Source organism: Nymphaea colorata, chromosome 1 (assembly GCF_008831285.2).
Source record: "Nymphaea colorata isolate Beijing-Zhang1983 chromosome 1, ASM883128v2, whole genome shotgun sequence".
NCBI classification, from domain to species: domain Eukaryota; kingdom Viridiplantae; phylum Streptophyta; class Magnoliopsida; order Nymphaeales; family Nymphaeaceae; genus Nymphaea; species Nymphaea colorata.
This window is the reverse complement of record NC_045138.2, coordinates 38,706,716-38,721,262: the sequence shown is the minus strand read 5'-3', so window position 1 is coordinate 38,721,262 and position 14,547 is coordinate 38,706,716. Positions and strand designations below refer to the sequence as shown.

At 41.7% G+C, this 14,547-nt stretch overlaps 2 protein-coding genes across 3 annotated transcripts; both read left to right on the top strand.

Moving 5' to 3' along the window:
* Positions 1-702: 702 nt before the first annotated feature.
* LOC116258840 (importin subunit beta-1-like) lies at positions 703-5,512 on the top strand. Of its 2 annotated transcripts, none has more exons than XM_031636255.2 (3): positions 703-905; positions 2,061-4,475; positions 4,588-5,512. In XM_031636255.2, exons 2-3 carry the CDS (start codon positions 2,074-2,076, stop codon positions 4,784-4,786), a joined length of 2,601 nt encoding a protein of 866 aa, XP_031492115.1. In that variant the 5' UTR covers positions 703-905; positions 2,061-2,073; the 3' UTR covers positions 4,787-5,512. The 2 variants fall into 2 exon arrangements, with proteins under 2 accessions (XP_031492115.1, XP_031492122.1); XM_031636262.2 differs by lacking the exon at positions 703-905 and adding an exon at positions 925-1,384.
* A 1,179-nt stretch (positions 5,513-6,691) lies between these two features.
* Positions 6,692-12,804, top strand: LOC116253818 (protein NLP3-like). The gene is made up of 4 exons (XM_031628770.2): positions 6,692-7,671; positions 9,264-9,311; positions 9,399-10,362; positions 11,546-12,804. Exons 1-4 carry the CDS (start codon positions 6,946-6,948, stop codon positions 12,463-12,465), a joined length of 2,658 nt encoding a protein of 885 aa, XP_031484630.1. The 5' UTR covers positions 6,692-6,945; the 3' UTR covers positions 12,466-12,804.
* Positions 12,805-14,547: the final 1,743 nt, after the last annotated feature.

Below are 14,547 nucleotides of genomic sequence, written 5' to 3'. Positions count from 1 at the left end.
TCAACCTGTCTTATTTAAAGAAAAAATTTCATGTTTTTAAGCTTCTTTCCCTAAGGTGTATGGGTATGTTTGCATGTTTTTATCTATTATACACTTATCAGATTATATATATATATATATATATATATATATATAAGCCAAAGAGCTTAGACTCGTAATATTCGGTCCTATAGTCCACATTTATTTTATATTTTTCATCTTCAATGGGATATTTTTATATAAAACAGTACCATAAACTTGTTTAGTTGATATTTATATTTTCCTACGTAAGAATTTAAATTGCCTTCGTCTTGTCGTTTTATAATTTTACAGATATTTTGAATTTGAATCCCAATAATTGCGAGGGACCGGCACGCTGTCAGGGAGCAGCGTGTCCAGGCTATTGCATCGCTGGACTTGGAAAACTGTCCGGGTCCGTGCACAAAAGCCGCTGCCATGTTTGTCCTTCTTGTTCTCCTCCTTCCACGTCGTTCCTGGAACCTTGGATCGCGGAGCGTGAGTTCTCGACAACGCAGATGCCCGTGTTTGTCCTTCCCGTTCTCGTTCCCGACGTACGTGCTTCTATTCTAACTCACCGTCGCGGTAGTTGGCCGTCCGGTTACATGTAAAACCGTAAACGGGCATCGTGGGCGCCCTTGAAATGGATTTCAGTAGGAAAAATAAATACAACAGAAATGGCGAATGGTTAAAACAGAAAGGGGAGGGGAGAGAGAGAGAGTGGGGGGCAAGGGGAGGAGGGTACTGAGCTAGTAGATATTGGCGCCACCTTCTCGCAACCACCGTCGTCGGCGTCGATCTTCTTCTTCTCCTTTTCCTCGTTCTCTGTTTCGGAGATCGGTTTCTGCCCGTCCGATCGCCCGCCGGCTGCCGAGGGGACCGCGCGGAAGACGCCTGCTTCTCTCCACGTGAGCCTGTCTACTCGATGATTGAGACGGACGAGAGAAACTGCTCTCGCTCCCTCTTTCTCTCTCTCTCTCTCGGATTTTGTTTTCGTGGCTGTTTTGTTTCTGCAGAATTTTGATCTATTTTGGAATTGCATGTGTACTTTGTTATGTTAGTGTTTCATACTGCAGGAGCACCATTTTCGCGATTCGGGATTTGTCTCCGATTGGGAGTTGGATAGGTTTGAAACTGTTAGGGTTTAATTGGTAATTTAGCGGATCTGTTGAGGATTAGGGCTGGCAATCAGGGGTAGGCAGACGCTCGGGATCTAGGTTTTCGTGATTGCCGGCGTGAATGGGTCCTTGTAATTCTCTCTTTTCGTTCCGTCATATACACACGCACACGCACACACATTTTATTGGTTGATGTTGGTTGGATTGAGATTGTAGATTGGAGAAGGCATATACAATTGTACTGTTACGGGGGTCTAAAAGCATTCAGGGTGAGGTTTTGGATCAAAATTAGGTTTCAATTCGTTTATTTGACGCTTCTTCTCAAGGTCCATTAGGTTCATCTTGTGCTTTACCTTGCGTTTTGCGATTGTACTCGGATAGATGTGGGTTGTGATGACCACTTAACATGTTGCTACGGGTTCGTACTTTCGTCTTGTGAGCTGCAGTTGTGGATATCATGTCTTTACCCGCTTCGATTTGTTCTTTGGGTTGTCATAGGGTTGGGTGCTCTTTAAGTTATCTGGTTAGTTTAATCGTGTACATTGTCGTCACTGGCAATGTTCGAGTTCGGAATTTTATTCAGTTTTTGTCTTTGTTTTCTATTTAAGCATGTTATTGATTACTTCAAATCAACTCTTTTCTGAAAGGGCATTGAACTTTGAATTTCAAAATCATAGTTTCTGTTACAGTCTCATGCCAAATCTGAACCCTGTACTATGTTCATTTTTTCTGGATTTATTTTGCAGTTAGTAAGCCGTTAATTCAAATATTTTTATGCCAAATATCTTTTTTTTTTTTTTTTGAGTGCTATAGCTGTTTGCAAGAGACATATGACTAGCCAACTAGCATGAGTATCTATGTCCTTTGCTTTAATCAGGGTCCATTTCATCCTTTTGTATTTTTTGTTGCTCTTTATTTTTTGATGAATATGTGTCTGCCGTGCAGATAAACAAAGACAATGGAGGTGACCCAGGTCCTTTTGAACGCGCAGTCTATTGATGGTAATGTGCGGAAACATGCTGAAGAAAATCTTACACAGTTTCAAAACCAGAACTTCCCTGCTTTTTTGTTGTCTATGTCTGGAGAATTGTCCAATGATGAGAAGCCTGTGGATAGCCGTAAGCTTGCTGGTTTGATTTTGAAGAACGCATTAGATGCCAAAGAGCTGAACCTTAAAGCTGAGTTGGTTCAGCGATGGTTGTCGCTGGATCCATCCGTGAAGACCCAAATAAAGGGTTGCATGTTAAGCACCCTTAGTTCATCTGCACTTGATGCTCGATCTACTGCATCACAAGTCATTGCCAAGGTTGCAGGCATTGAATTGAGGAATAGTCAGTGGCGTGAGCTTGTGAGCACCCTGACGTCAAACATTTCTGGGCCTGCGCACGTGAAACAGGCGACCCTGGAGACCCTTGGGTACTTGTGTGAAGAAATATCTCCTGAAATACTTGTTCAAGAGGAAGTGAACTCAATACTTACTTCCGTCGTTCAGGGTATGAGCTCTAGCGAGAGTAATGATATACGGCTTGCTGCCACCCGTGCCCTTTATAATGCTTTGAGCTTCGCCAAAACAAATTTTGAGAACGACATGGAAAGGAACTATATAATGAGGGTTGTCTGTGAGGCAACTTTGTCTCCAGAAATGAAGATCAGACAGGTTGCATTTGAATGCCTGGTCTCCATTTCTTCTATGTACTACAATCAGCTTGCACCTTACATAAAAGATATCTTCAATATTACTGCAAAATCTGTGAAGGAAGATGAAGAACCTGTGGCTCTTCAAGCTATTGAATTTTGGAGTTCTATATGTGATGAGGAGATTGATGTGTTGGATGAATATGGAGGTGACTTTAGTGGAGAATCTGATATTCCCTGCTTTTATTTTATTAAGCAGGCACTTCCTGCTCTTGTCCCTATGTTGTTGGAGACACTATTGAAACAGGAAGAAGACCAGGATCAGGATGAAGGTGCTTGGAATATTTCAATGGCTGGGGGAACATGTTTGGGGTTGGTTGCACGGACAGTTGGTGATGATATTGTTCCTCTTGTGATGCCATTTGTTCAAGAGAACATCTCAAAACCAGAATGGAGGCGAAGGGAGGCAGCTACTTATGCATTTGGTTCTATTCTCGAGGGGCCATCTCCAGACAAGCTCACCCCACTTGTCAACCTTGCCTTGGAATTTATGCTTCATGCTATGAAGGATGAAAATAGTCACGTAAAAGACACCACTGCCTGGACCCTGGGCAGAATTTTTGAGTTCCTTCATGGTCCGACAATGGAGGCCCCAGTGATTACACAGTCTAACTTCCCTCACATTCTGTCGGTTCTGATTGAGGGTATGAAGGATGTCCCCAATGTTGCTGAAAAAGTATGTGGCGCCCTGTATTTTCTTGCCCAAGGTTACGAAGATGTGGGCACATCTTCTCTGTTGACTCCTTTCTTTCAAAGCGTTGTTGAGGCTCTTCTTACTACTGCTCACAGGGAAGATGCTGGAGAGTCTCGCTTACGCACATCTGCTTATGAAACGCTCAATGAAGTCGTCAGGTGTTCAATGGAAGAGACTGCGTCCATTGTCATGCAACTTATTCCTGTTTTCCTGATGAAGCTCATGGAAACACTTGAGGTGCAGAAACTCTCATCTGAAGAGAGAGAGAAGCAGATCGAATTGCAGGGACTTCTCTGTGGGTGCTTACAGGTCATCATCCAGAAGCTGAGTGGTTCAGACTCCACAAAATATGGTCTGTTGCAGTATGCAGATCAGATGATGGCTCTCTTCCTTAGGGTTTTTGCATTTAGAAATGCCACGGTTCATGAGGAGGCAATGCTTGCTATTGGCGCCCTGGCATATGCGACAGGAGCCGACTTTAGTAAGTACATGCCAGACTTCTATCCGTATCTGGAAATGGGCCTTCAGAATTTTGAAGAATACCAAGTCTGTGCAGTTACGGTTGGTGTCGTTGGTGACATATGCAGAGCCTTGGACGAGAAGATATTCCCTTATTGTGATGGGATCATGACTCAGCTTCTGAAGGACTTGTCAAGCAATCAGCTACATCGATCTGTGAAGCCTCCAATCTTCTCATGTTTTGGTGATATAGCCCTGGCCATAGGTGAAAGTTTTGACAAGTACTTGGTGTATGCAATGCCGATGCTCCAGGGAGCAGCCGAACTGTCACTGCAACCTGCAAATTCTGATGATGAAATGATTGAATACAATAACCAATTGAGGAATGGGATCTTGGAAGCATACTCGGCGATCTTTCAGGGCTTCAAGAACTCTCCCAAGACCCAGCTGCTGATGCCCTATGCACCTCACATCCTTCAATTTTTGGACAGCATGTATCAGGAGAAAGACATGTCAGTATTTGTTTGGGTTTAAACTGTTGCTTCTTTTCTGCCCTTCCACTTCTTCAAAGTGGCAAAGTATATGAAGGCATCCTCTAACTCGGTACCTTTTTTTATCTTGTAGGGATGATATGGTGACAAAGGCTGCAGTGGGCGTTCTTGGAGACTTGGCAGACACACTGAGTGCAAATGCTGCTCCTTTGCTGCGGCAGTCATTGTTTTGCAGGGATTTTGTGGACGAATGCTTATCGTCAGATGATCATTTGATCAAAGAGACTGCTGAATGGGTGCATATGACACTGAGCCGGGTTGTTTCAGGTTGATGGTCGTTAGTATCCTTGTATTGCTAACAGGTCCATGCATTTGTCTGCATTGTCTGGTTGGGGATTTCACCATGCATGTGTCGGTTGCCCTGCACTCATCAAGGACAACAGTAGTGTCGGAGGTCCGAGGTGAAGGCTTCCATTGTCAGCATCATCAGAGTCGGAGTTGCAGTCGGAAGTTGGAGGGGGTCGGGGGAACGGAGAGATCATTATAACCTGCCAGGCTGCCACTGCTAATTTGGTCATCGCAACACGTGAGCTTGCAGAAATGGGTTGGAAGCTGGTGAAAACCGGGTCTCTGCAAAATGACAGAGACTGGCGGCTCCAATTACAACGAAAACATATGCAGCCTTCTTGCCCTTCGACGTTCAGCAGTTGCAAAGAATAGATTAACTGAGTCGTGGGGGGTTCTCTGCTCTTTGCAATTGACATACAGAGCACAACGCTCCCTGATGATAAGAAACGAGGAAATTTTTTGCTGGAGCTTGGCGAATGGGAACCCTTTTTCTACTGGTTATTTTGTTTGTCCCCAAAAGGTCCTGTAACACTTTAATTCTTGTTTCAAAAAGTCCGTCTATGTCCGTCGCATAATTGCATCCGTGGCGTTCTTCTTCCTTTTTTAAAGCCATACTGTTGTACACATGTCTCCGAATCTGCTTCAGACGCATATTTATCTTGTAGTTTTTTAATTTAAATGCATATTTGGCGTGCTTCTTGCAGTAATTATTTCTTGATGTCCGAACTACCGTTCAACAATGTCTTGATGATACTTAGTGTTCTTTTTCTGTTGTTTTTACGCGATGCGTGTGCTCTTGGCAATGTCTTGACGATACGTATTTTTTCTCTGTCTGTTGTTTTCAACCGATATGTGTATGTGTGTGTGGGTACACGCATGGGAACCTCCTCGAGTGCTTTTACGGGGGAAAGTCATTCGTGCTGAGAGAGCTATATTTCTACTGTCTGTCTACACAAGTCGGACAGTATATGCTGTGTGGATTTCATCTTCTTTCGTTCCATGTCTCTCCAAAATATTCTGTTCTGCAGGTACAACCTTCTATTTGGTTTAATATGTTGAAGCTAATCGAGTTCATGCTTAGATGTGTTGATGGAGCTTGTACCATATGCAAGCAAAAAATGAAGAGCTTATATTACATCAATAACTTCAAAAAATATTTTTTTCGTAAAATGTATTTAAGCCTGTGGGAAGTTCATCGCAACCAGAAATGTTATAACATGCGTTCAAAGAAAGAGATTTTCGATGTTAGCACTGGTGGTTGCTTCAATTGGTCTGTTAGGACTTATGGATCCAAAATATTAAACAAATTTTTACGTTAATATTTGAAAATACTCTTTAACTATTTTTGAAAATAAGGGGAAGTTGGCCGGATAACCGCAATATTTTTTCCATCTGTCTGCAAAGAGATTGAATGTAGAAATGGATTCCACTGACCATACTTTTCCTATTTGTTGATCCCTGGAATCAAAATCGAAAGAAAATTAAGCAGACAAGGAATCTTCCTCCTCTCACTCTCTCATTATCATCTTGTTTTCTTTTTCCTTATCTGTCTCCCTCTTGCTTGTGTCATGAGTTCAGAGTCAGCCGTTGGACATTAGTTAATGAAGTTTTTACTCAAACAACCTTAATTTTGATGAAATAATGAAAACATGCTGCAGTTCTTCATTTCTTTCGTTTAAGGTTTATCTTTACCTAATTAAAGCAGTTAAATGAAAAAGATTCAAAACATAAGGATGTTTTTATTGTTCGGTTAAAAATTTGAGCATGTTTCTGTAAATTTTTTGTTAATTGATTATTAAAAAGATCATTACATGATGGTTTCAGCCACTTCATCGTGCAGTATGGCTATATTCGCCCTTCCCTGAATCACATATATTATTAAATAGGGAAAGAGACAGAGAAATAATGTGGTAATGGTTGGGGAGCGATTGTTCGGAATCTTGCTGACTTCCATCACCTGTAACTCTTCCACGCATGAACCCAACAGCAAAGTCCATAGTATGCAAAATATATTAATTATAAGCAGGAGCATTGGCTCAGCCAGATTCTGGAGTCATCCTCCCGTTTGCCTTCTGATACCTGTTGGCCTTCCGAATCTCGAAAAAGGTGCCTAGCGAGGGATGAGTCTCCCCACGAGCAATTGATGGATTTCGATCTGGAGGCCTTCGAACTCAATTGGGTTAACGACTTGATCAGCGAAGACACCGGTGGGGATGGCAACGGCAAGCACAAGGCCGAGGAGCGGCCTCCTTCATGTGAGCTCTTCTCCGACCATCATCCGCCGGATTCCAATGATGCTGCGGCGACGGCGGCGGCGGCGGCGGCAGCACCATCATCATCCCTCAACTGGCTGGCTATCAGAACCCTCAATTCCATGGAGGAGAGGTCGAGGATTATCAAGCAGAGGCTCAGCCAGGCCTTGCGTTACTACGTTAAGCAGTCGACCGAACACCATGCGCTGGTTCAGGTCTGGGTTCCGGTCAAGAGCGGCGGTCGCTATCTCCTCACCACCTCCGGCCAGCCCTTTGTTCTCGGTCCCCGCAGTCCAAGCCTCTCTAGTTACCGAATTGTCTCCGTCTCTTACTTCTTCTCCACCACCGATGAGGACTGCACAGAGGATTACGTTCTTGGGCTCCCCGGCCGGGTTTTCCGGCGGAAGATGCCGGAATGGACGCCCAATGTTCAGTACTACAGCAGCGAGGAGTACCCCAGATTGTCCCACGCCTTGCACTATGACGTTCGCGGGTCGCTGGCGCTGCCGGTGTTCGAATCCTGGGGCCGATCGTGCGTGGCCGTCATCGAGATCATCATGACTTCTATGAAGATCAATTACGCTCCAGATGTTGATAGAGTTTGTAAAGCGCTCGAGGTTCGTCAACTTCTTGCTTAGAAAGATCCAAATGGTTCATGGTGTTCTAATTGTGGTTGGTGGGTCTACTCTTTATCACTGTTGTGATTGATTGTTCGTTGATTATGTTGATGAATCGCATCCCAGTCTGAACCTGTAGAACGTCATCTTTCCAGAACGACTTGAAAATAACTTCATATTACAGATTTTGACAAGGCATGGTAACATATATTTATATATATTTGAAGCCATTAGAATATGTAATCGTTCACACTCTTCTGGATGCCAAAGTAGAGTAGAGTACGAATAAGGGTTGGGATTAAACATATTGAGCATTTTAAGTTTGTCCTCGGCGGGGCCCATAGAGTTACAAACGGAGGTCCAATGCATGATGAAGCTATTCCTTGAGGTTAAACTGTAACGTTCCATGCCTGGAGATAGTCTTATATTTAAGATTTTTGAGAAACTGTATATCTAAGCCCCTTTCTACCTTACAGTTACCAATTCTTTTGGGTATGAAATTGGAGCAGGCTTTGGACGGGTTGGAATCTGCTAGATTCAAGCTCGGGCACTTTTGGGTTCAATCATTAGATCCTGCTGTGGGTCGCTAGATATTCATCATGTTAATGGTTCGTTAGAGACTGAAACATCATAACAATATCAATTAAGACAGTCTACCTAATTATAGCCTTTACAGAAAGAAACCTGTATGCTATTGGTTTTTATTCTATCTTCATTTTCTGGTGTCATTGAATAAACATTTGGGTGGCTTTCGTTGGGGTAGTTTCTGTGAATTCATGTTGAGCAAAGTGGACGTAAGTATGATATTTTCTTTGGTAAATCTACGGTTCTAAAACCATGTAGAAGTTCGGGGGTGACCTAAGGAAATAATCAATAATAGAAACATTTCAACATTTTTTGTTACCTTATTTCATCACAAATCTAAGCTTCCCTTCTGCCAAGAGAAGCTCCATCCACCTGGCCAGGTGGTTGACTTAAAACAGTCAAGTTTAGGAAGATTAAGAGTTGAATACTGGAGGCGTGTCGCTATTCGCATAAACTAGTAGGAGTCTGCCCAATCCCAGCTTATTTATCAACAAAAGAAATGCTTGTCATGACTTGGGCACTTGGTCTGGCGAATTGTAACTCATCCCCTAGCAGCTTCGGTTCCTCTTCCAAAAAGGCTAGGAACCAAGACATTCTATCTCTTAACCAACCTCTTCATATGTCCTCGAAGATTTCTCTCATCTTTGATACATAACTAAATTCTCACAATGCTACTGTCCATAAATGGGTATCTTAAGGAGTATACTTCTGTAGGCTTGTGTTGAGTGCAAGCTTTTCAAATATGACAACAAACAAACATTGGCAATGGCCTGCCATATAAAAGAATCACAATTTAGGTCTCCACCAAGATTGTTATGGTTCCGTTTTCGTATTAATAGAATGTGAATCTAATTATGATTATATAGTATTCTTGCTTAGTCCTTCATAGTTCATAATTCATATCTATTACGAGTCCGACATCTGAGGGATTTTCTTTTTTCTGGCATTTGTTTCATATGCACTAGATTGTGCATTATTATTATCTTATTTAGTTAGTCTTATTCCAGGCAGTAAATCTAAAAAGTTCAGAGGTTTTGGATCATCCACAATTGCAGGTAAACCTTTTGCATAATTCCCGTTTCATGCAATTGTTCTATAGTTCTACTTGCGATCATATTCCACAATCTTCATTCCTGTTTCAGATATGCAATGAAGGTCGTCAAGCTGCTTTAGCTGAAATTTTGGAGATAATAACAGTTGTTTGTGAGATGCACAGGTTGCCACTAGCTCAGACATGGGTTCCTTGCACGCAACATAGCGCTATTGTAGATAGTGCTGGTATGCTGGAGGATGTTACAGTCTTCGATGGCAGTTGTACAAGGCAGGCTTGTATGTCAATATCTGATATAGCATTCTATGTTGTTGATGCTGACATGTGGGGATTTAGAGATGCTTGTGCAGAACATCATTTACAAAAGGGACATGGTGTGCCTGGTAGAGCATTTGCTACACATGCCCCATGCTTTTCCTGTGATATTACACAGTTCAGCAAAACAGAATACCCGCTTGTACATTATGCACGGATGTTTGGTTTAGTTGGTTCTCTTGCTATTTATTTGGAAAGTGAACATACTGGAAAAGACGGTTATGTTATAGAGTTCTTTTTGCCCTCTAACCTCAAGGACATCAGGGAACAACAGTTTTTGTTGGAATCTCTTTTAGCTACACTGAAGCAGTGTTGTCATACCTTGAGGGTTGTTATTGACTATGAACTCATAATAGAAAATATCTTCCCTTCAGTTGAGCCATCTGCAAGCCATAAACATGATGAAGGTGCAAACACTATAGGGATTGGAGCTGATTATCAAGTGCCTCTAGAATCCCCTGAAACTGAGGTATGTCCTGTGGCTGGAGATGTGTACACAGAGGGCAAAAGATTATCTCTCTCTGTTGAGCATAGCTTTGAGGTCCTTGCTGATGGTCTTTTGCATGAAAACAGCATAACAGATACAGATGTAGACCTTGCACATGCTTCAGCACCAGATAATTCATGTACCAAAGGATTATCTGGAAGCAAACGGGGGAAAGCAGAGAAGTCAATTAGCTTAGATGTTCTCCAGAAATATTTTGCTGGTAGCCTGAAAGATGCTGCAAAAAGCCTTGGTGGTAAAATTTTTCATAAGATATTTCTCGCTCTGTTCCATGTGAACTTTTTCTGTTCTTTGTGTGGTTTTTCTCATGCTAAGGATGTTTGGTGTGTGTTCCTCAGTCTATAAAACACTTCATTCATGTTCGTTCCTAGTGGGGTCTGTAGGTGGTTGCAAACAAGGGTGTGAGGTAGTCCTCCTTTCTGCTAAAGAATGTGCAGAAGGCATTGTACAGCATTCCAGAGCACGTGGTACTGTTAAGCACAATCTATGATAGCGTAAATGCTGGATGGAGCTAGCACCGGCCAGCATATTGTACTACAACTTGTTGATACTGATGTTATTATAATCTGTGGACTGATAAAACTGCTGGGACAAATTTGTTTATAATAACATTGCATTGCTTGGATCCCTAAAGATCTTCCTTTTGGAACCCATGATACTTAAAGGTGCAAATAACAATCTAGTTCCTCTGAGTACTTTCATTAGAAATTTAGAATAACTACTAGATTTGGACCATTGGTGCAATAAAAGCAGGCCATTGTAAATATGCATCTAAGAACCAGAACAGACCATTCTAAATATGCATCTCTAGCACTTCCAAAATCTCGTCAATTCTTAGGAAGGGAACCTTCTCGAGCATGCAGTTCTTCTCTAAGTCTAGCTCAGAAGTTCAAGCTAAGTTTGATCCCTAGTCTATATTGGTTGGAGTATGTTAAATTTCAGCAGCTTACTGGTCGGCCAACATAGTGTTCACTAGAGTTGGCTGTTGTGTTTGTCATTCCAGTCTTCATTCTGTAGTTTAAGATGCGAGAAAATCAAAAACAGAAAATTTAATGAAGAACAAGATTGACTTGTATCCAATTGAGATCATGTCTGCAAATCAAAGAATGGAATACAAATTTTATGAGTACAAGTGGTTGAATTTTTTAGTCTACGGTTTGTTTCATTACAGATGAATTTTCTTCACCTTATGGTAATGGTTGATTTGATTATTTGTCTGGCCTGTTCCAACAGCTTCCGTACATGTAGAGAGTTAGGTGCATTTCTAGATCTAGTTCTATTTCAGTACCTTTTGGTTCTTGTTGTATTCTGCTTATACTTTTCTTTGCAAAAGTGATTATCTATGTGTAACAGCAAAAACCTTTTCCTTCAAAAGTAGCATTCATAGAAAAATTTAACTGTTTTCATGTTCACTGCAGTTTGTCCTACAACCATGAAGCGTATCTGTAGGCAGTATGGTATCACCAGGTGGCCATCCCGCAAAATCAAGAAGGTGAACAGGTCCATCTATAAGCTACAACAAGTGATTGAATCTGTCCCAGTTGCACAAGGCACTTTCAATCTGACCACTCTTACATCTCCATTACCGGTGGCAATGGGATCATCTTCTTCCTTGCCCCCAAATTTCACCGCTATTGAACCTCAAAAGTTTATGTGCACAAGTGCAAGAGAATCCATGCACGAAGCCAATCCAGTGGATGCAGTCATTGCTGAAACTGGGGACCCAGAAAGGCAGATGGCAAGTCATGACTGTAGTCACTTGCAGCCAAAGTTGGATGAGCACCATCCTGGACTAAAAAGTAAGCTCGAGTCAGGTGAACAGAACATACGGACTGTTGCTTCTCGCAGGTCAAGTCAGGGCACCCCACAAGATGTTGAAGCAACTGAATTGGTCGACTGGCCTTCTGCTGATTATGTCCTAGAGCATGAGAGGGTCCATCTGAATGAGTCTACAGAATTTGGTTCTTCAGCCCTTGGAGAACCATGTCCTGCCACGAACGAAGAGCCCACCAGTTCTATAAGAAATGCAACCTGTACAGACGCTATGGCAGTGAAGGCAATGTATAAGGAGGATATAGTAAGATTCCGTCTGTCCTCAGTGTCAAGCTTGATAGAACTGAAGGAAGAGGTGGCAAAACGTCTGAAATTGGGAACGGACATCTTTGATGTCAAGTACCTGGATGACGATCAAGAGTGGATATTGCTTGCTTGTGAGGACGACTTTCAGGAATGCATCGACATCGTAAAATCATGTGGCAAGCATTTGATCAGACTGCTGATCAGTGAAATGGTTCCTAACTTGGGTAGCTCTTGCGACAGCTCTGGAGGTTTGACTTGATGGGACTTTGAGTTTCTTTCTAGCTTTACTGTTAGACGGGCAAACTAGAAAATTGCAACGTGTACCATTTGTCTCACGGCATTACTTATTCACTTATGATATAAGGCCTGTTAGTAAGGGTCTGTTCGCTGTTGCGTAAAGCTTAGGAAGTCTTCTTAGTGCCGCAGTTTCTCATTCTCACACTGCTTCTCCTGTATCATATTTTTCTGTTGCACGACAAATGTAGTCTTCTAAGATTATTTGTTGTACTAACTTTGGTGCTGCTCTACGTTTCTATTTTATAATCCAATCTCTGTAATATCGAATACTGATTACGGGAAATGCATCCTCGCTTTGTAACTCTGGTTATTTCCTTCTGTAAAATGTAGAGATTATATTGCGCACGATGGAGGCTAGAGCATCAATCCTTAAATTCTTTGTCCTTATAATGAAAATGAAAGTCGGGTGCTGGTGTAAACAGTGGCAGATTGAGGTTCTCTACTGCCGGCAGTAGGAACTGAACAGATCCAGAGACTTGGGCTCTTTGAACATGCAAGAATTCACCCTCACCAATGCTCACACGATGCGTGGAAGTGGTGGCGAGCACGAATTCAGCCTAACTCTTCCAAGGGAGAAAGTACTTGCTTGCAAAGTATTCATGTTTTTGTATGAGAGTCACGTACATGAAAATGCTGTCCATCTAAAAAGAGAAACAATGGCGAAAATTTTCTATCGTGTGTCGTGTCCTCGTGATGAGTTTTTTGGGTGCACGCAGACTCCATGATGCACCAAGACTGTGTGTTCACCCAAGGCGCGTGGCAGGTAGAGGGGCTTCATCATGGCTACTGGGGTACATACAAACTGCACCCGTACATGACATTTTTTCTCTTTCTCCCTCTTTTAGCCAAACAAAAAAGAACAAGTAAAATTAAGTGATATGCTAAAGGAAAAGCGCGGGCATGCTTCGACTATCTAATAACTATTTGAGTAAGGTGGATGCGATCCATATTCTTTCTTGAGTAAGCAGACTCGGAAAACACATTTAATCAAATCTCTCTCTCTCTCTCTCTCTCTCTCTCTCTATATATATATATATATATATATATATATGACATGGCTCATGCTGTTGTCGCATGTGCCTCTTTAAATCACTATGGATGTTTCTGTCCACAAATTTAACCAAAATGTGATATGGACATAATATTCTTGTGATTTTTTTTAATAATATCTTTTTATGCGTTTTGCATCCATTCAACTGATTTTCCGATATGAGAACCGTTGTAGATTTAAAATCAGACCCTCTTCCCTCCAATCATAAATCCGACTTTTCTCAATGAAAAAAAAATTAAAGATTTCACGCGTCGATTTTAGATATGTATGACTGAAAATCTTTAGTTTAATGAATCATGAATTTTACCGTGAATCTCACGCTGCATCAGCGAAATATCCATGAATTTCAAATATGAAGTAGTCAAATGCCCCCTAATCATTTGTCAGGGTGCTAAACTCAAGCACAATCGGATGAGGAGTTGGACCCAGAAAAACAATGCCGTTTGGATATACTTACAGACTTGCAGTCTGATTTGGAGGAAACATTAGCCAATGAATACTAATCTGATTATGATTTTCTTACGAGTGGTTTTAGAGGATAATCCAATGCTGTCAGAATAGTAGAAATGAGAACCGACAAACTTATCATTTTATCTTTGACTCTTACATTAATATTTCTGGGGAGATTAAATTCGATCTTCTGGCATCCTTTGGGGTTGGTAGGTGATTAATGTTCGCTTTAAACCGGCTTTAGACCAGGAATGTACGGAAATTCAAACTGTCTCCGCATCTGTTGGGATCACATTTTGCCAGAAATTTGAACATGATTATCTCATTGTCTTTGGAACAACATGAACAAGAAAACACAGTCCCTAGAAGTCTGCTTTCATCTAAATCCACTCATCCAGCACTATCCAGTTAATCCATATTTATCGCCACCGGTTTCATTGAAGGCTAAAAATATTTTATGATCAAGAAATCCAATCACAGGAACGAACACCAATGATTCGACTTACGTTTTAGTTTCCATATGAATTAACCTGAAAGGCTGAA